The 21,659-nt window shown below is 44.8% G+C and overlaps 2 protein-coding genes across 7 annotated transcripts in view; one reads left to right on the top strand and one right to left on the bottom strand.

Moving 5' to 3' along the window:
• CASP8 (caspase 8) overlaps nt 1-4,513 on the top strand; it is a 28,180-nt gene extending 23,667 nt beyond the window's left edge. For all 6 annotated transcript variants that reach the window (XM_019939138.3, XM_033859899.2, XM_019939136.3 and 3 more), the window contains 2 exons: nt 1,621-2,122; nt 3,265-4,513. In XM_019939138.3, the coding sequence (XP_019794697.1) occupies nt 1,621-2,122; nt 3,265-3,400 (638 nt within the window). In that variant the 3' untranslated portion in view covers nt 3,401-4,513. The remainder of the gene's footprint in view (nt 1-1,620; nt 2,123-3,264) is intronic.
• A 1,120-nt stretch (nt 4,514-5,633) lies between these two features.
• FLACC1 (flagellum associated containing coiled-coil domains 1) lies at nt 5,634-16,338 on the bottom strand (the record flags this gene model as incomplete). Its single annotated transcript, XM_004314685.3, has 9 exons — nt 5,634-5,792; nt 7,254-7,306; nt 8,346-8,439; nt 9,937-9,940; nt 10,496-10,557; nt 12,212-12,305; nt 13,483-13,653; nt 15,669-15,743; nt 16,241-16,338. Coding segments are annotated over 9 exons (810 nt in total), but the record flags the coding sequence as incomplete, so codon positions are not given.
• Between the last annotated feature and the right edge of the window lie 5,321 nt (nt 16,339-21,659).

Here is a 21,659-nt window from a genome sequence, read left to right as displayed (position 1 = left end):
TACAAGTTAAATGAAAAATAATTTGCATCATGTGAACATAGAAATGGCTACAACTAAAAGCAATAAAAGAAAGAATTCAACCCAACCATTGTGATATTAAGAATTTTTACTTGATCAAAGAATTTTTGAAAATGGTGTTTATGAGTCATAACATCAGGTAATTACTTATTTTTTAAATAAAGTAGTTTAGAAAATAAGATAGGTTGATTTTAATCATCAGGACTCTGTGAATGGTTTCTGTTAACATTTGTTTATTCAAGCAAATCTATTCTAAGGTTCTAAAAAGCCACAGAACTTAAGTTCACTGACTACATCACTCATCATCGTATATCTTGGTATTGAAGAAAAGGTTTCAGGCTTTCGATTTTCATTTACTTAATATTTACCATGAAAACATTTTTTATTAAAATGGCCTTGATTGTATTTCTGATCAAGGGTATAAAGTAGCAATATGTAGGATGAATAAGTTTAGCAATCTACTGTACAGCATGATGGCAATAGTTGATAATGCTGTATTGAACATGAGAAGTATGCAAAGAGACTATATTCCAGGTGTTCTCATCACACACACACACACACACACACACACACACACACACATACAAACAAAAGGTAACTGAGTGAGGAGATAAATTATTAGCTTAACTGTAGTAATCATTTCACTATTCATATCATTATGTTGTACACCTTAAATATATGCTATTTTTATCTAAAATAATCAGACAGGCAGCCTGAAAAATGTTGAAAGACTTTGACTAGATCAATTAGAGCATTTGGGGGAAACTAATGTTAAGCATGTAGAAAACAAAGCAGTGAAAAAATAATGCTATTGCTAATTCCAGGAAAGACAAAAAGCTTAATAAGAAAGGAAGCATAATTAAAGAATATTATGTTTACATAGTATTAGTAATACATATATTTCTATTGCTTCAACTAAACCTTGTAAATGTATAAGAGCACCAAGCACTCATCACCCACAATAGGAACTCAATACAAAAGTCTAAAATTTATAAACGAATAAATAGAAATGAGCCCAAATTCATTACAAAATGGAGGCTAATACCAAAAAAAAAAAAAAATAGCTAAAAGTTGAAAGTGGCTTCCTTCATAGAAATGGCTGGACAGAACATGACTGGGTAAAAGGAAGGAGTAGAGGGGGGTAGCTTTTTTGTAAAGCTTTTTTTGTAGCTTTTTAGTTCTACTTGACTTTTAAAACATTCATATCTCGTATTTTGATGAACAATTTTGAGAGGGTTCAGGATAAAATAAGTATGGATCTTTTATTAAAAATTTGTTTTTGCTTTTTTTCTGATTATGTAAGTATTAGTTACTTTTTAGATTGGTTAGGTAGTAAGCCTAAATAATAGCTTGTAGACTAGTTGAGAAAAGACAACAGGCCAACAATAGCAGTCTCCCCTTTCTCTTTTGCCTCAGGGCTGGGAAATATTTTCAGCTAGTGGCAGTAAACATTAGAAGTCTATGGAATCCAGCCACTAATATAGAGGGTCTTGTTTTTAAGTTCTGGTTCAGATTCTTATCTGATCAATGTTCTCTCTAGTCCTGGGTTGTGGTCTGGGAATTCTTGCGGTGTAATATGACTTTTCTTGTTTCACTTTTCAGAGGCTTTGAGAAAGACCTTTAGTGAGCTTCATTTTGAGATAGTGCATTACAAAGACTACACTGCGAAGAAAATCTGTGAGGTTCTGAAATCCTACCAAAGCATGGACCACAATAACAAGGACTGCTTCATCTGCTGCATCCTCTCCCATGGAGACAAAGGCATCATCTATGGCTCCGATGGGCAGGAAGCCCCCATCTATGAGCTGACCTCTTACTTCACTGGTTCAAAGTGCCCTTCCCTTCTTGGCAAACCCAAAATCTTTTTTATTCAGGCTTGTCAAGGGTATAACTACCAGAGAGGTATAGCTGTTGAAACTGACTCAGAACAGAAGGAAACCTATTTAGAAATGGATTCATCGCTTCAGAAGAGATACATCCCAGATGAGGCTGACTTTCTGCTGGGGATGGCCACCGTGGACAACTGTGTTTCCTACCGAAGCCCCATGGAGGGGACCTGGTATATCCAGTCACTTTGCCAGAGCCTGAGAGAAAGATGTCCTAGGTAATTTTTGCTTATTCAACACTTCATTCATCTTTAAATGTCTAGCTGTGGATCATATAACTGTAATTCTCAGGTCAGTTGCAGAGTGGGAAAGAGGGCAAGTTTACTGATGGAAAAAACTGAAATACTTACTGAGGAGTTTCTTTTATTTAGCACCTCAAAGGACAATCAGCATATCGTAGAGTGGGAAAGATGGCAAAGTCATATAGTTTATCTCTGTCTTTAGGCAGAAATATGACTGAACCCACTCAACTAGTTTGGAATTTCCATGTTTACCTCCAACCCTGTCAAAAGTTCTATAATAGCTGACCAACCTCGGACCCTCTTGTGGGAGATAAGTGCTAAAGATCAGAAACTTTTTCTATTCCCACAAATTTGCTTTGAAGCCCACAAAATGTGGGAAAATAACTTTCCCTCATTTATTATCTTATGTTTCCTTTATTTAAATGATGGTTTTGTACGGCACAGTTCACCAAATGCACACACAACCAGCAGATAAATAGCAAGGAATCCTCTGTAGGTTGCTTCTAGTTCTGTGTCTCATTATGTTTTAAGTGTATGAAGAGCAAGAATTTCCCATGGCAGATGAAGGACTGAACCATAACACCCACACTACATTTTCATTTTGTAACTTAGACCACGAATCCTGCGAGGTTCCAAGGGGTTAGCTACAGAAGTGAATAAACAGGTTGCCCAACTAAACTGATAAGAGAAGCTGGTGAGAAAGCAGTGGGGTGGCTGCAGGAGACTTTCAATTTCCACTTGCCTAAAGTTTGATGCGGCCACAGATAAATCCACAGAAGCAATGCCAATTTGAGGCAGAGGATGTTGGGGGGGGGGGGGCGTTGAGGCGATTGGGGGTAAGTGACACATACATGGAGCAGAGTGAAGTGCAAATAGGTCAGGAGGCAAAGAAACCAAATCTGATGTTGACAGTGAAGTTTGTGATGGTCATAAGATATTAAGCTCTGAGACAACTTCTTTACCTAGAAAGCTGTGGTAGGTCTTGGTTTAACATCTTGTTATTTCAAATGCCTGTTGTTTTGAGGGACATAACTGTCACTAATCACAGCAGATGATAGGGTTTACCAGTTGATTTTTTCCCCCCATAGATGGTCACAAGGTTATGTTATGTTTTTCAGGGGTGAAGATATTCTCACCATCCTTACCAACGTGAACTTTGAAGTAAGCAATAAGGATGACAAGAAAAATATGGGCAAACAGATGCCACAACCTACTTTCACACTGAGGAAAAAACTCTTCTTTCCCCTTAATTGATGCTATTGTTTAGTTGCATAACTAAACAGTAATTAAAATGCTGCTATTTTATTCTTTCTTTTTTTTTCTTGATAGCTGGAAGTCAAGAGAATGGGAATCAGGACAATATAATTTTCATGCAAATTCAATCTAAATCTCTGGCTTTGCAATAGCTAGACAGTCATAGCTGTAGGCATGATTTTAATTGTATCTTTAATTTGATGAGAAGGTTTAAAAATGAACTTGTAGTAGATACAAAAAGTATAGTAAGTTTAAAAGAAATGTCAAAGATCACTGAGGGGGATATTTGTGATCTGATCTGGCTAAAAAAAACCCTCATGTGTTGAGGTTGAGGGTATAATGCTGCCACATCCAGCCTGATTGCTGGTGGTGAGTGTGACAAACTATCCCAGAAACATGTGAGCTTCTTCTCCTGCGCCATGAGCTGACTTTGCTTTTCAGTGGTGAAAGACACCACTGTTTAGACTTAGATTTCAAAAACCTAAGCATGATTTTCCTTGTTTTTATTACTCATAAGTACAGTATTCAGCTCACTTTTAAGAGGAATGATGTTAATTGGATATTGGGCTTCCCTGGTGGCGCAGTGGTTGAGAATCTGCCTGCCAATGCAAGGGACACGGGTTCGAACCCTGGTCTGGGAAGATCCCAAATGCCGCGGAGCAACTAGGCCCGTGAGCCACAACTACTGAGCCTGCGCGTCTGGAGCTTGTGCTCCACAACAAGAGAGGCTGCAACCATGAGAGGCCCGCGCACCGCAATGAAGAATGGCCCCTGCTTGCTGCAACTAGAGAAAGCCCTTGCACAGAAACGAAGACCCAACACAGCCAAAAATAAAGAAAGAAAGAAAGAAGAAAGAAAGAAAGAAAGAAAGAAGCTTTCATTAAAAAAAAATTAATAAACAGAAACCTCTGTTAAATAGAGTAGGGAAACCAGAAGTTTATTTTGGATCTGTTGCTTATTATTTTGTCCATTCCCTCTGCTGAAGCAATCACCATGTTTTTTTGATACCCTTACCTTAAAATACAGCTCTTGGCTCATGTGACTTTTCTAGCAATAAAATTTATTATTCTTTATTCAATAAAATTTATTCAATAAAATGTATACTTAGCCCTGGGGCAGAGCTAGGCTTAAGTGTATTTGGGGGACAGGGGAACCTGCCAGCAGAGCCCCAGTACTAAACAGGGGGAAGGACGGGTGTAGGTCTTACACAAAGTTCTTCTTCAGCATCGTGGTGCTAGGGGTGGATAGGGGGGCAACCCCCGGGCTCACAAGATAAGTCTGGACTGAGCTACACTATGAGCAGCTAAATTCCGGTCTTCCAAAACTGCTCGTAGCATCTTAGCATAGACTCTGGCAACATGGAATGAGCGTAGTACGAGTAGCTGGGAGTCCGGGTGATGACGTGGGCTATGCTACACCAAGATTCCAGGTAAAGACTCAGACAGGAGCAGCTCCACACCCCATTCCCCAGCCTTGACTCCAGGGTCTTCATGCTACCTCCTGGGAGTCCAGGGTGGGAAGGGCTTTAAGGATGACCTTTCCCAGGGAGTATCTGCATTTATATGAGTGATTTGTGAATATCAACTAAATCTGATCTGAATTGTGTTGGGCTAGGATGTGGAATAGGTTTATAGAGCCCCCAATTCTACCTCAACTAGTCCTCTAGGTCAGGGAGCAGTTTCCAGAGATTTCTCTCTCTTTTTTCCATTTATGAAGAAGCTCAGTGGAGGTAGGAAAGTGTCCTATAGGGCACTATGTATGATCCAGGCTCTGTGCTAAGTGTTGGAAATATTTAAAAAATACACAGCAATATATGACTGTATCAAATCAACATGTTGTACACCTTATATCAATTAAAATATATCTCAATTGAAAAATATATCAAACATGGCTTCCTCTAGGGGGGACGTGGGAGTATGGACTGTGTTGCCCCTCCCCCAACAAGTGAATATTTGAAACTAATTCAAGAGCTTTTTTTCTGGAACTTCGGGGTCACCTGTACCCAGAAAACAAGTCTGCAATCCTACAGATGTCCACAAGCTCGTTCCAGCACATGATTGCCAAACTTGCAATCAGTGAGTTCTGGAGGGTACGGTTGAGACCCTCAGGTGGCTAAACTACATAAAAGACTCTATCCTTGTTGCACTTTCTTGAAGACTCCAGGCACCTTTCCATTCAGGAGTCCAGCCATGCAGCTCCCCCATCATCCTTCGTGACTTCAAGGCTGCCTTCCTCAAGTTGAGACCAAACTTAATGCTAGTTTCTTGGTGCATCTGTCATCAAAAAGTCTAAACTTCCTGTACTCACTTTGCTGTAACAGGATCTTTTCCCACTCCTTCTCCCATTCTGCCTTCTTCTCTGACCACTTCTCCATTCCATCATAAATGCTGTCCTGTGGAGGTACAAAGGTACCATGAAGAAAAGCATCCTGAAAGGCTGCATCCTGGCCTGAGGCTCAGCCCTGAGCCCTTTGCAGCTTCCCTCACCTGGGACCCTTGCTGGGGGCCCCATATGGTGACTGGTGGGAGTCAATTCCAGCCCAGTCACCCAAGAGCCTGCAGAACCCTAAAGATCAAAGAGAACTCTGCATGGCGTTTGCCCTGTTGGAACTGGGCTTCCTTTGAAGACAGGCAGTTGAGCATGTTGCAGATGCTCGTGTCAGCTCCCTCTGAACCATGAATCACTCATCAATAGCACAGGGGGAAACAAGGGAAATGCCAAGTTGTTGTTTTTTTTTTATCAACTGTCACTGTTTGCCTGGGACTGAGTTGTTTCCTGGGACTCCAGACTGTCAGTGCTAAAACCCGGAAAGTCCCTGGCAAACCAGGACCAGTTGGTCACCATAGGATGGGGGGCTTGCTGGCCCAGCCCTTCCCCTGTCCACTTCCCCCCTCCCACTCTCTCATCCCCCTAGGATGAAATCCTGCCCTAATTCTGGTTTCCTGGGGCTCCATCAAATTAGCTGGCTAAGTGGATGGGCTGTGTTCTGAGGTACCCCCTACCCTGCTTGCTAGAGTCAGTGCAGAGCGACACAGTCCTTTTGGGTGGCAATTTGGCCAAATGCATCAAAGACCTTCCAAGTGTTTATCCTTTTTGACCCAGTACTTTACTAAGATCAAAGATGTTACAAAGTACAAATATTAACAGTGGTTGTCTTGGGGTGGTGATAGTTCATTCTTTTTGTTGTTGCTGCTGTTGTTGCTGTTGTTTTAATTAATTTGTTTTATTCTTGGCTGCGTTGGGTCTTCGTTGCTGTGCGCGGGCTTTCTCTAGTTGCGGTGAGGGCGGGGTACTCTTCGTTGCGGTGCGCGGGCTTCTCGTTGTGGTGGCTTCTCTTGTTGTGGAGCACAGGCTCTAGGCATGTGGGCTTCAGTAATTGTGGCACACGGGCTCAGTAGTTGTGGCTCGCGGGCTCTAGGGCGCCGGCTCAGTAGTTGTGGCACATGGGCTTAGTTGCTCCGCAGCATTTGGGATCTTCCCGGACCAGAGATCGAACCCGTCTCCCCTGCACTGACAGGCAGATTCTTAACCACTGCTCCACCAGGGAAGTCCCTGTTGTTGGTTTTTGAATTCCCATTTTTTAAAAAACAATGAGCAGGTATTACTTTTGTAATGACGAATGTATTTTTCAACGGGCTCCTTTAGGGTCTGGGTGACTGACATGTCCTGCATGGCTGCCATCACAGTCCGCAGGTTCCCTCTTCTCCTTGAGGGCCACTTAGGTTCAAGGAGGCTGGGAATTTCAGGAAATGATTTTCTGGGCAAGAGCTCTAGATTCATTTCAACGTCATCAACCAGGAATGAGCCTTGCTTCTCTTTCTCTCATAATCCACCAAGGAGCTCTGAATCTCACCTGATATATATGAAACATATTCTTCAGATACTTATATTCCTTTCCCATATCCTCTGGACAAAAGGAAAACAACAGGGTCATCATTATTCCTCTGAAATACATGTTTTCAAATTCAAATGAGAGCTCTCCTGCACACCGTCCGTACCTCAAACTCATCTTGTCGGTGGTGAAACCATGGTGTTGCCTTAGCGATCACCCTGGAAGTTTATTAGAAATTTAGATGGCCCGACCCCACTCGAAGCCTGCTGAGTTTCAGAGGCAAGGCTCAGTATCTGTCAAGAATATGCTTCTCAGGTGATTCTGATGCACCCCAAGTATGAGGACTAATCCCTGGGGGCAAACCTACACCTGAAGGAAAAACAGAAGCAAAACCTTCTCTCTTTTTAAAATAACATTCCTAGTGTACCTTGGTTTTGAAAACAATACATGTTCTCTTTAGAGAACTGGAAAACCAGCAAGGTACAAATATCATCTTTTAAAAATGTAAGCTAAAGGAAAATAAGGAGATTATAGAAATTCTTCTCCCTGTGGCGATTAGTCTATAAACTCAGAATTCTGAAGGGTACACACTTTGTCCTTCCCAAAGGCAGCATAAATAATGGGATAAATGGCCCACACAACCCTTACAGGTTTTAAGGCCACACAAATCACAGTGTGCCTGTTAGAATTTAATGAAACACCATCATTTTACAGGTGAGGAAACTTGTTGAATTGGAACAGTATTACGTTTGTAGACCTTTTAAATATACTTTAAACAGTGCTTTCACATTCTTATCACTCTGATAAAGGCAGGTATTCTTGTCCTTGATTCCTAGATGGGGAAACTAAGACTTAAGGAGATGAAGGGACTTGCTCAGACCCCAAAACTTGGCCACAGACCCTTCAAACTTCTGGGGGTAGGGAGGACATTGCTTGACATGGTTTCCCTTTTTTCAGTTTCATTCTCAACCACTTGCTCTTCCTGGGCTTGAGAAGGAAACCTCGAAAGCCTAGGCAGAGTCCACCCGTGGCCGTGGGTGTTCCTCTGCCCTAGATCTGCAGGGTCAGCCGCTACCCCTTCATCAGGGTCATTCTCCCAGGTCCCAACCGTACCTAGTTTATCCTGGGCAGCCAACTTCTCTGCCTTCAAGGCTGCTTTGTAGTTTTTCTCCAGCTCACTGAGCTGTGCTGCGTGAGTCTCCTCGAGCTCCCCGTAGGACCCCAGGAGAAGGCCACAGTCATCCGTGAAAAGTTCACCTGATCCCACCTCCCCTCCCTCACGCAGGCAGCTGGTGGGCAGGCTGCGGGGCCCTCACTTCCTGACACATTCTCCTGACATCCATCCAGAAAAGGGTGAGGAGATCCCTGTTTTCACCATCCACTATTTTGCATGGAGACATCAGGGGGCCATGGATGCCCCCCAACAGCACAGTCTTTGCTTACAATCCTTTTGGGAAACTGTGGGCTGATTAACACGCAGGATAATTTTAGAGCCCAAGGTCTCTCCAGCCTCCATTCCAGGAGGCAGATGTCGGCAGTGTTCAAGAGGAGTGTTAAAATAAAAGGCCATATGGGACTTCCCTGGTGGTCCCGTGGTAAAGAATCCGCCTTCCAATGCAGGGGACGCAGGCTCAATCCCTGGTCGGGGAACTAAGATCCCACATGCCGCGGAGCAACTAAGCCCTCGTGGCTCAACTAGAGAGCCCGCGTGCTGCAAACTACAGAGCCCACGTGCTCAAGAGCCCACGTGCCACAACTAGAGAGAAGCCCATGTGCCACAAGGAAGAGCCCGCATGCCTCAGTGAAGATCCCGTGCGCCACAACTGAGAACCGACGCAGCCAAAAATAAAAATAATAAGTAAATAAAATAAATAAATATTAAAAAAATAAAATAAAAGGCTGTATGAGCTGTTGAGCCAAGAAAAGACACGGAGGAACCTTAAATGCATATCGGTAAGTGCAAGAAGTCACTGTGAAAGGGCTACAGGCTGTATGATTTCAACTATGTGACATTTTGGAAAATGCACAGCTACGGAGGCAGTCAAAAGATCAGTGGTTGCCAGGGGTTAGTGGGGAGAGAGGGATGAATAGGCAGAGCTCAGAGGACTTTTAGGGCAATGAAATTATTCTGTATGATACTATAATGGCGGATACGTGTCACTAAATATTTGTCAAAACCCATAGCGTGTACAGCATCAAGAGTGAATCCTAATGTAAACTGTGGACATTGGGGGATAACAGTGTGTGTCAGTGTAGGCTTCATTGATTGTAACAAACGTCGCATATTGGTGTGGGATGTCAGTGATGACACAAGGTTGTGCAGGTATGGGGCCCGGGGGTATGTGGGAATTCTCTCTACTTTATGCTCTTTTTTCCTGTGAACTTAAAACTGCTTTAAAAAATAAAGTCTAGGGGCTTCCCTGGTGGTGCAGTGGTTGAGAGTCTGCCTGCCGATGCAGGGGACACGGGTTCGTGCCCCTGTCTGGGAAGATCCCACATGCCGCAGAGCGGCTGGGCCCGTGAGCCGTGGCCGCTGAGCCTGCGCGTCTGGAGCCTGTGCTCTGCAACGGGAGAGGCCACAACAGTGAGAGGCCCGCGTACTGCAAAAATAAAAAATAGTAAAAAAAAAAAAAAAGTCTATTAGTAAATAAGTCAATTAATTAAAAAAATTTTTAAAAAGCAAGTTTGTGACACTTAGGAAGACTTCTCTCCAGCAGGACAACTGGGGCTGCTCTGGTGCCCAGCAGGAGGTGTGGAAGGGGACTCTTGCTTTTCTCACTCTCACAGAAAACACACCTCCTTTTTCTTCCCCTTGGTTTGTCTCTACAGCTCTGGCTCCTGCCCTTCCCATACCTTCTTCCCATTTTGCCCAGACCTTGACCTAGTAGCCAGGGACAGTAGAGGTGAGAGGAAGAAGAGGAGAGGCGTGGGGAGAGACCAGGCTGGGAACAACAGTAGTTTACCATGAAAACCTCCTGGAGAACCAAAAAACGGCTCTTCTCAGCAATCAACTTAAAGGGAGATTATAATTGAAATGAAATTTGGATGAGAAATTACAAAGCCAGGAATAACCTTCTCCGGGCTGTATTTTAGTGACCTCAGATCAAACCATTCTGCTCTCCAAAGACATGTCTCTTATCTCCCCTACCCCTCGCCACCCAGTTCCATTTGGCCTTGTCTGAAATCCCAGTGAACTGAAATCCTGCAAGGATGCAGGAGCCTTAGGACCTTCAGAACACAAGAGCTTGTGCCAGAAAGTGTACCTCCTCTTGCTTTCAAAGTTCTTCTGCATCTCAGCACAGCGGAGATCCATTTCATTGGCGAGCTAGAAACGAGGCTGGCATTTACAAGACAGGATTGAGGACCCCACTCCCACTCCAACCTGCAACTTCTGAGAAGCCTTCCCATTCACGGGGTATGCCCCTCTCCCCAAGCCTCTCCCGTTGTGTTCGGCAGTGCCAGAAAGCACATCGTTACTGAGGGAACGGGACAATTCTTGCCTCGCTCTGCATTGTCTGGTATGTAATCAGTTCACAAAGGGTGCATGGAAACCATCCCTTTCACTATTTTGTGGGCAGGTCTGCCCTCTTTGGCTGGACTGTAATCTCTTTGTAAGATCATGACCTTCGGATTTTTGGATACGTAATTCAATTGAGCAATCGTTGATTGTGCAAAGGGCTTGACCTGGAGGAGCCAAAGAGGCCTGAGACTCAGACCCTGCTTTGATGAACTTAAAACCAGTGTTAATAAGCCCTCATTGGCAGGATGGCTCTGTTTCTGGAGGCAGGAAGTGCTCAGTTCCAGGTGAACCTCCCTTCTAACACGCACATCGGGTCCTCTGGCCAGTGCCTCAGGAGGAATAGACGCTGCCAGCCGAGACAAGGGCTCGGGGCCAGCACACCCCCCCTTCTGCACAGTCACACAACAATGTAGGGTGTTCACAGCTGGGAGAATTTTAAGAATCCCAATCTGAGGTCCCTCGATGGAAATAATCTCTAAATATGTCTTCAGCAGGGCCGATGCTTCAGTGACTGAAAGTGTGCCTTTTGCCCATTAACCCACCACAGATGAGGTGAGTGATCTCATGCAAATTATTTAACTTCCTGAGCCTCAATTTTGTAGGAAGGTGACCATGAACTTGGCAGGGTTTTCAGGAAGGTATAGGAATGAATCCTCAGAAGGGAAGGTCTCAGCCTGAGTCCTATGCTGGGTCACTACAGGATTCAGACACATCTGGTGTGTATCAGAGGGCGAGGGGCTGGCCTGCTGGGAAGTCACCCTTCACATGTGGGTTCGGTAACGGCAAGTGAGGCGGGGCCGGGGGGGGGGTGCTGGTGGCAGGAGGGGATAGGCAGATAGGGAGGAGAGGGGAGGAGTTGGGAGGAGATCTAAGGATGGGTCTGATGTATCATTGCAGTCCAGGCCACCAGACACCTCTGCTTAGGGCGGAGAAGAAAAGTCTGTGATAAAATGAATGGTGAATTTTAAAGGGAGTGTTCCCAGAATCCCCAGGGAACACGAAGAGTGCAAACGGAAATGAGCAGGTTCTGGAGAGTCGCCTATGGCAGCTTCACCAGCAACAGGAAGTGGTACTGGAGGCTTCTGGGCAGCTTCTGAGCAAAACTGAAGTCCTGGTCACGCTGGTGCGGTTACTAAGAGCCTCAGCAAGGTCTGAAATTTAACTCACCGCACAGGCCACAGCCAGCCCTGCTGGAAATGGCTGGCACCCCCTAGTGTGGAAAGGATAGTGGCGTTGAACATGCCAGAGGCTCCCCGAGAACTCCCGGAAATTGAGTTAGGCCTAGAGGATGGACTTGAGTTCTTGCGATTATGGGTGAGGATGGAGTCAGGGCTGTTGCCTGGACAGCCTGGCTCCCAGGAGGAAGGTGCTTGGCCTTGCCTGGAACATAGCAGGTGATCTGAAACTACTGGCCTTTCCCCTTCCCAAAGAGATGTCGGTTAACTCAAGGGCCACTCACCAGTTTTTGGGCAGAACGATGGGCTCTGTTCATTTGCTCTATTATCGCTGTCAGCTCTGAGATCTGTTCTTCGAGGTCAGTAATGATAGCAGTCCTGCGGGACAAGTAATCCGTGATCCACGCAGCTTCCATGCCGTCCCAGTCAGGGCCCTCCCTGGGCATGGCTGGCTCTGGCCTGGTGAGAGCCAGGCCACGTTCTGCACCTGCTCCATCACCATGGGGGGTGGGGGGTAGGGGCAGAGGGTGGTTCGGAAGAAGGAATTTGGCAGTAGGGTGGCTGTGCCTCACACGGAGCCCTTTTGGGTAATCTGGCCAGAAGTGAGCAGGGGTGGTTTTGTGATCCACTGACTAGAAGGGAAAGAGGAGGATGCCAGAAATCTATTAGGATTTGACCTTGACTCGGTAAAGATACTTGAAATGGAGGAGGGAGAAATTCACAGGATTAGGAAATTAGGTGGAGGAATAGGATTGAGGCAGACAGTGACTCATAGACAAGGAATGGGCCGGAAACAGGACAAAGGGGATTTAAGAGTGTGGATTTCAGAGTAGATTTACGGAGTTTTGTGTTTCTGAGTCTGGGGACTCCATGAAATCTGTGAGGTTACTCAGCTCTGTTCGGCTGAGCTGGAGTGAACAGGGTGGCAGGCAGTGCAGCAGAGATGAGGTCCTTGATTCCTGAGGGTGAGGAAAGAAGAGAGAGGATGTAGGAGGAGATGGGGAAGGAGGAGATATGAATGAGAGGTTTAGCAGGTAGCGCGAAGAGGATGTGGGGACTGACTTTACATGGTCCCGGAGGATAGAGAGTGGGTGGGCCTTGAATGACAGAGGGGGTGTCAGCATGCCCAGCCGGGATGGAATCAGACCAGAACCTTCCACGCTGCACCTCTCAGAGGCGTAAACTGAGTGGTATCTTTCGACTTAATGGAAAAGAGATGCAGGCTCTGGCCTCCCAGAAACCCTGACCTTACTCTCAGCTCTCACTGTTCAAGTTCAGACTATTTTCTGAACATTGCATCTACTCATTACCTCCAGAAACAGCTAGTCCCCTTTAGTGTGAGGGACACCCACCCAGTCATTCTCCAGATCAGCTGCCTGACTCGTTTGTATGCCTGACTCAAACGGGCTCAGAGCAGAGAGGTGGGTGCGGAGAGGAGCCGGCGCCATGCTGAGGAGTGAAGGGATGCCGTGGACTGGGCGTCAGGTAAGGGGTTCGTCCTCGAGGCCAGGCCGGGGTGGGGCTGAGGAACTGGATGCGGGTCCAGGGACATTGCCTGGAAGTCCTGACTTTGTCCATGTTCTCTGATTCTGAATGCTTTTTCCTAGCAGACATCTCGTCTCCCAAGGTGACGCAAATCTGCTCCCTATTCCGAACGAAGCGGTAGCCAGGTGACACGTTTATTATTTCCTGGGCCTCAAGGTGGAAGATAAGGTATAGTGCAAGCCTGGAGTGCTGAGATTGCTCCAGTCTTCTGCTAGTGCCCTACTCACATCTTAAACACAGACGTGTGAGGTGGGATGCCCGGGCCCAAGTTCCACCCATGCCCTCCCCCAGCTTAACCTCTCTCCTCACCCGCAAGCGCAAGACCCGGCTGGTTCCTGAGCGCCTCCATAGGCCTCTCAAATTCAGCATGTGCACAAGCCAGCCGCTGGCCCCTGCCACCGCTCTGCTTCCCAGCCCACATCCTCCTCTGCGTTCTCCTTAATGGCCAGAGGCCAGGAGGCGGCCAGGCATTGTGGAAACCGCTCAGGTTTTGGAATTAGATGGGCCCGAGTTTAAATCCTGGCTCTGCCACCAACCATAGTTATTCAACATCTCCGTGCTTCAGTTTCCTTATCAGAAAATGAGGATAGGGCTTCCCTGGTGGCGCAGTGGTTGAGAGTCCGCCTGCCGATGCAGGGGACACGGGTTGGTGCCCCGGTCCGGGAAGATCCCACACGCCACGGAGCCGCTGGGCCCGTGAGCCATGGCCACTGAGCCTGCGCGTCCTGAGCCTGTGCTCCGCAACGGGAGAGGCCGCAGCAGTGAGAGGCCCGCGTACCACAAAAAACAAAAGAAAACCCCCAAAACAACACCAGCTTGTTATAGTTCTGGAGGGCAGAGTCTGAAATGGGTCTCTCTGGGCTAAAATCAAGGTGTTGGCAGAGTTGTATTCCTCCCGGAGGCTCTAGAGGAGAATCTATTTCCTTGCCTTTTCCAGCTCCTAGAAGCTGCCCCTGTTCCTAGTGGCCTTGTCCTCTATCTTCAAAGCCAACAACGGCATCACTCCAACCTCTGCTTCTATCGTCATGTCTCCTTCTCTGACACTCTGACTTCCTCTTTCATGTGTAAGGACCTTTACATTTGCATTAGGCCCACCTGGATAATCCACGTTGACCTGTCCATCTCAAGGTCAGCTGATGAGCAACATAATTCCATCTGCAAACTTAATTTTCCCTTGGCAAGTAACAGAACAAAGTGGTGGTTTCCAGGGATTAGGACATGCACTTCTTTGTGGGCGGGGGGTGGTGGTGGTGTCATTATTCTGCTTACTACATTCATCATCTCTGCTGCTTCTCTGAGCTCGTTTCCCAACACTGTTTCCTCACTTCCTCCACTCCCCCCACATGGGCCTCTTTGCTTTCCAGGAAAAGATCAGACGTGCCAAGCAAGTTCCCACCCAGGGCATTTGTACCCACTGTTCCCTTGGCCAAGAGTGCTTGCCTGAGGTGCCAAAGTGGCTCCTGCTGGCTTTTTACACAGGGATTGCCCTGACTTCTTGGTATAAAATAGCAATCCCACCCTCCTCCCTATGCCTGTGTTATTTTTCCTCGTAGCACTTGTAGATCTTGGATGGATTAACATGTTTGTGGTCATCTCCCTGCCCCTCCCCACTAGAATGTGAGTCCCTGAGAGTGGAGACTTTGCCGTGTTCACTGCTGTCCCCCTGCACCTGACTCAATGTATAGCAAATAATAGGTGCTCAATAAAAATTTTCCAAATAAATAGAACACAAAGATTCATGCAAAGGCCTAAAGCTAAGTTACACATCTAAGCTTATTTATAATTAAAAACTTATGGATTAAAAACTTTAATTGATGAGTAGAAACAGAGCTGCAATCTACAGAAAACCTTAGACACGGTAATCAGGAGAAGGGTGAGTAGCACCATAAATCCACGGGAGGCTCTTTGCCAAGGACGTGTATTGGGCATCGTGCCCTTTGAGGTCAGGGAATGGCTTTCTGGGGCACTCCCACTGAGAGCTCCTTTGAAGTGACCTTGAAAGCTGTGGGATCAGAGGACCACAGAACCCACTTGTAGGAGCTGAGGTCTGGGAGGAATCCCATCGGGTTCTGGCATTTCTCTGACATACCTGGCAGCAATTAGCTCAAGTCAGGAAGGGCTGTGAAGGCCAAGAATGGAGATTATTTTATTCACATACCTTGAACAGCTCTGTCCCATGAACATGAAAATACTTACTTTGGGGCAATAACAGATTTTGTTATCAGTTGGGCATAATTTTGTTTTTTTGAAGCCGGAGGAGGAGGAGTTAGCCTGAAAGTGAAAAGGGAAATAACGAGAAAGAGAAAATTGGAAATTCAGAAACCAGGTTTAGCACTCCCCAGTAAGGGAGATCCCCACAGTGAAAACAAATTGGAATATATGGTCTGACAACAGGAATCTTTAAAAACAGGACGATCTTGGGGAACCTCAGGCTGAAGGCCTTGGCACTTGTTCACTGACCAGGGGTTCCCGGGCCAGCAGCACAGCTCATCCCCTGGTTCTAGAAGCTCTTTGTCCCCCATGGAGCGGCAGCTGCCATGGGCCCTTTCCCTGCTGCGCTAATTCTGAGAATTCCTCATTGAAAATGACACTCAGCCCCGGCATCACTGGCTAGAGCGCTGTGCAGCCTGCAGGCTGTGGAAAGCTGGGCTTTCTGGCCCTCTTGGGATTTTGCTGCCAAGTTGACTGTTTCAGAAATCTTGTGAGAGAAAGCTGGCTGTAATGGAGCCCAAGCCCCCAGGCTCCACTCCATCCCGGGTAGTCCTTACTTGGATTTCACTGGGGAGGTCTTTCTTGGTGGCCGAGGGGTCTCGATTAGTTTCCGTGGTCCCAAGTTCCAGGGATCCCAGCAGGGGCAGTAGACGAGAGGTCAGGGGCCGCCTTGGCTGCTAGGTCAGGAGGCCCTTGCTGAAATGGGAAAACGGCAGCAGAGTCACAGTGTTCAGAGTCAGAGCAACAATACTTAGAGACAAATTGGGAAGAACCCAGGGAAGGCCCAAAGCACAGATGACAGATTCTGGAAGTTGTCGATGTGGTACAGAGTCTTGACTATAGAATAACACCTCACCCCTTGCCACCTAGGAGACTTGACTTGAAAGCAGTTTCGCATTTGATGTAGTTGAGTGCTTACTATGAGTCAGATCCACAATAAGTGATCAGTTATTGTTATGCCAACTTTACAGATGAAGATAGTGAGGCTCAGAGAGGTCACGGAGGTAGCAAGTTGGAAAGCTGGAAACAAACACAAGTCTATCTGACTCCTAAGCACTTGCTCTTCCATCAGGTCACACTAGCTGTCTCTAAAGCGAAGAGGAATCCCTACAGCAAGTCCTTCATAGACCTTTCTGGAAAATCAGGTCTGTTAGTCAAATTATAGTGCAAGCAGATCTTTCGGTCTCTCTTTCCTGGTCACCTGCCTGAATTACACAATCAAAACTCTTCTTTCTTGACTCCATAAAAACAAAACCAATAACAAAAACCCCTGTTACGAAGGTTTGCGTGAAAGACAACTGTCAGATAAACATGGAGCCTTGATCACACTTGTTTATCTTCTTTCTTTTCCAGAACCCCACGAAAATGAGAGTAAAGATTAAAAGAGATTTAATTCCACAAAAACAAAGAGAATGACAGAGGAGACAATATTGCACAGGCGATGTCAGTACATGCTTGGCACCATAACTCCCTCACTTAGCTTCCATAGGAAACTGCAGCCTATGTGCCTGCAAAGGGCGTACAAACCAGCAGGAACCAATTTCCAGGTGGAAGCTCCCTAAGACTCAGGATTGGAACTGGTAGATTATCTGATGATTCTGATGGGTATTTGACAGATCTGTTGGAGCACGTGGTAGGTCAAATAATGTCCCCCCAGCAAAAAAGTCTATGTTCTAATCCCTGGAACCTGTAAATATGTTACCTTACGTGCCAAAAGGGGCTTTGCTGCTGTGATTAAGGATTTCCCCCTCAACCCTGCTTTTTTTCCCCTCTAGTTTATTTTTTATTGAAGTATAGTTGGCATATAATATTATATTAGTTTCCAGGATACAATATAGTGATTTGACATTTATATACATTACAAACTGATCATGATAAGTCTAGTAACCATGTCACCTTGTAAAGTTATTACAGTATTATTGACTGTATTCCATAGGCTGTACATTACATCCCTATGACATTTATTTTATAACTGGAAATTTGTACCTTATGATCCTCTTCATCTATTTTGCTCAACTCCTTTTTTTTTTTTTTTCTTGTGGTATGTGGGCCTCTCACTGTTGTGGCCTCTCCCGTTGCGGAGCACAGGCTCCGGATGCGCAGGCTCAACGGCCATGGCTCACAGGCCAAGCTGCTCCGCGGCATGTGGGATCTCCCGAACCGGGACATGAACCCGTGTCCCCTGCATCGGCAGGCGGACTCTCAACCACTGTGCCACCAGGGAGGCCCTATTTTGCTCAACTCTTTACCCCTCTCCCCTCTGGCAACCAGTTTGTTCTCTGTATCTATGAGTCTGTTTCTGTTTTGTTTTGTTTGTTCATTTGTTTTGTTGTTTATTTTTTATGTTTTAAAGTCATTATTAAAGTTTTTATTGAAAATAACTCACGTTCATACAGGTAAGGCCAATATAGTGTGTTATCAGAATAGAATAAATCAGAGTTGCTTGGCTGGTTAAGGAGTCACATGGAAAGACTGGCAGGAAACTGAGTTTAAAAACAATGTAGATAACTAAAATATTTTAAAATGTTATATTAGAATTAGAAATGTTATACTAAAAATATACTAGAATATACTAGAATTTTTGCAAAAGTGAAAAAGGGTGTTTTGTTTTTTAGATTCCACATGGAAGTGAAATCATTCAGTGTTTGTCTTTCTCGGACTTATTTCACTTGGCATAATAGCCTCTAGGTCCATTCATGTTGTTGCAAATGACAAGATTTCATTCTTTTTTATGACTGAATAATATTCCATTGTATATATATGGCACATCTACATTCATTCATCTGTTGATGGGTACTTAGGTTGCACAGCAAAGGAAACCAACAAGACGACAAGCCGACCTACTGAATGGGAGAAGATATTTGCAAACGATATATCTGATAAGGAGTTAATATCCAAAGTATAAAAGAACACATACAACTTAGTAGCAAAAAAACCAAACAATTCGATTAAAAAATGGATAAAGGACCTGAATAGACAATTTTCCAAAGAAGATATACAGGTGGCCAACAGACACATGAAAAAATGCATAACATCACTAATCATCAGGGAAATGCTAATCAAAACCACAATGAGATATAGCCTCACAACTGTCAGAATGGCCATCATCAAAAAGACAACAAGGAGCAAGTGTTCACGAGGATGTGGAGAAAAGGGAATCCTTGTGCACTGTTGATGGGAATGTAAATTGGTGCAGCCCCTATGGAAAACAGTATGGAGGGTCCTCAAAAAGTTAAAAAGAACTACCATACAATCTAGCAATTCCACTTCTGGGTATTTATATGGAGAAAACAAAAACACTAATTTGAAAAGATATATGCACCCCCCTATGTTCATTGCAGCATTATTCATAATAGCCAAGATACTGAAGTTAAGGATCTTGAGATGGGGAGATTATCTGGATTATCCGTGTGGGCCCAAGGTAATCATTAGTGTTCTTTTAACAGGAAGGTGGGAAGGTCAGAGTCAGAGAAGAAAATGGCCAAGTAGGAGTGATTGAGGTAGGGGCCATGAGCCAAGGAATGTGGGCAGCCTCTAGAAGTTGGAAAAGGCAAGGGAATGATTCTCCTCTGAACCTACAGAAGGAACGAAGTCTTGCCGACATCTTGATTTTAGCTCTGTGAGACCCATTTCAGATTTCTGACCTCAGAACTAAAAGATAAACTGGTGTTTTAAGCCACTAAATTTGTGGTAATTTGTTACAGAGCACTTGTAATAGGAAACAGAAAATTTGGGGAAAAGTTAAAAATAGAAACATAGACACCTGAGAAAATTAAAATTGCATAATTACTGCAGGCTAACAAATATTGCATAAGAAAGTAAATAAACTCACAGTAAGGAACACTCTCATATATATTAATGTAAACGCTTAATATTGATTTAACCAAAAAGTGATTTGTGACTGCACTGGAAGATTGGGGGTGGGGGTGGGATGGAGAATGTTGGCCCAACGACCAGGTGACAGGGCCACTGTATCTAGCTGTCCGTGTTCCCCTTTGCTGGGGGCCTGGTCAGGAGGTCTCAGGGAGACAAGGGAAGGAGGTGGGTGGAGCACACCAGGTGAGAAGATGGTGCCACAGGGGACTAGAATTCAGGTAAGAATCTGAGAGGAGCCTGCAGCAGTAATAAGACAGAAGCTCTGCTTCTGTTTAGGACCTTGTATCTGCTTCCTGTGAGAATGGGGCCGATCCTGAACTTGGGGGTTTAGAGGAGTCCCTGGGGCAAGAAGTGAGAGGCTGGGGCAGGCCAACTCCCAGCAAGTGCCTTCCCTATTCCATTTCTTGTCGGCCCATCTGGACTGAGCAGTTCTTAAAGGCCTGGATCCACCATGTCATTCTCTGTGCCCCCAGGGAGCCTGGCAAAGCAACTTGTCCACGACAGGTATTTGATAAATATTTGTTACCTGACTAATAAACTGGGTGGCTCTAATCACAGGGAGCAGTGAACAAGGAGAAAGGAGCTCCACAAGTGAAACTGTACAGAAGTAAATTATGGTACAACCACTCAGTGGAGATTATATAGTTTTTTTTTTTTCTTTTTTTGCTGCACCACGTGGCGTACTGGATGTTAGTTCTCAGACCAGGGATTGAACCCATGCCCCCTCCAGTGGAAGCAGAGAGACTTAGCATTGGACTGCTAGGGAAGCCCTATATAGATTTTAACTGACCACTTTAAAGCCTGTGGAAGCATGAAGAAATGAGTATGAACCAAGATATAAAATAGTGTGTATGCAATGAATACAATTATGTAAAAGTTTGTACCAATATGGACAAGGGTTAGAAAAGAATATATTTAAAAATGAAAATTGGGCCAGAATTATAGTTTTTCTTCCCCCCTCCACAACATTCTTTACTAAAATTTTCTTTGGGTTTTGGAATCAGATGGGTCTGATTTGCATGGAAGCTTCTCCACTTATCACCTGTGGGACCTCAAAAAATGTACTTTCACATTTCTGAGTCTCAGTTTCCTCATCTGCAAAACGGGGACAAAAATTCATGCCTCCTCATTGTGCTGTTGTGCACATGAAACGAGACCATGTCAGGAAAGCTCTTGGCACACTGCCTTGCATACATTACATTCTCAAAAACTGGTAACTGAGTTTAGGAATATTATGAACCCCAGTGGCATTTTGTTTATAGAAACTTTTATTTCTAAATTTGTGGGAGAATAGGTTTATTTTTGTGTTTCTGTTAAATTGAAATATGCTTATTGTAAAGAAAATCATAACACAGAAGAGTCTAAGGAAGTAAAAATTCTCCAAAATACTAACATCTAGAGATGACCACTGAAAATATTTTGATTAATATCTTCTAGAATTCTCTCTAAAGAAACAGATTTATATAGTTTTCCATAAATGAGAACAAACTCTACTTACATTCCAGATGTGCCTTTTTTAAACAATGTCATGAGCTTCTTTAATGTCAGTAACTATATAAATATATATATAGTATATATATAGTATAATATATATATATAGTATATATATTATATATAGTATAATCATATAATCTTTATTTTCTTTTTGCGGTACACGGGCCTCTCACTGTTGTGGCCTCTCCCGTTATGGAGCACAGACTCTGGACGTGCAGACCCACCGGCCATGGCTCACGGGCCCGGCCGCTCCATGGCACGTGGGATCCTCCCGGACCGGGGCACGACCCCGTGTCCCCTGCATCGGCAGGCGGACTCTCAACCACTGTGCCACCAGGGAAGCCCCCATATAATCCTTTTTAAACTTAAGTTTACTATGGAGAGATTTTTTAAATGTACAAAAGTAGAGAAAAGAGTACAGTGAACTCACACATCACCTAGCTTCAACAATTAGCAATTTGTGGCTAGTCTCATTCATCTATACTCAGGCCACTTTTCTAACACTAGATTATTTTAAAAGCAAATCTATAATTTTAATTATACCTAAGACAGATCTTTAAAACAAGCCTGAGATTTGATTCTATATCATCCTGACTTTGTAAATTT

This window comes from Tursiops truncatus, chromosome 7 (genome assembly GCF_011762595.2).
Source record: "Tursiops truncatus isolate mTurTru1 chromosome 7, mTurTru1.mat.Y, whole genome shotgun sequence".
In the NCBI taxonomy this organism is placed as follows: Eukaryota; Metazoa; Chordata; class Mammalia; order Artiodactyla; family Delphinidae; genus Tursiops; species Tursiops truncatus.
This window is presented reverse-complemented; position numbering and strand designations above follow the sequence as displayed.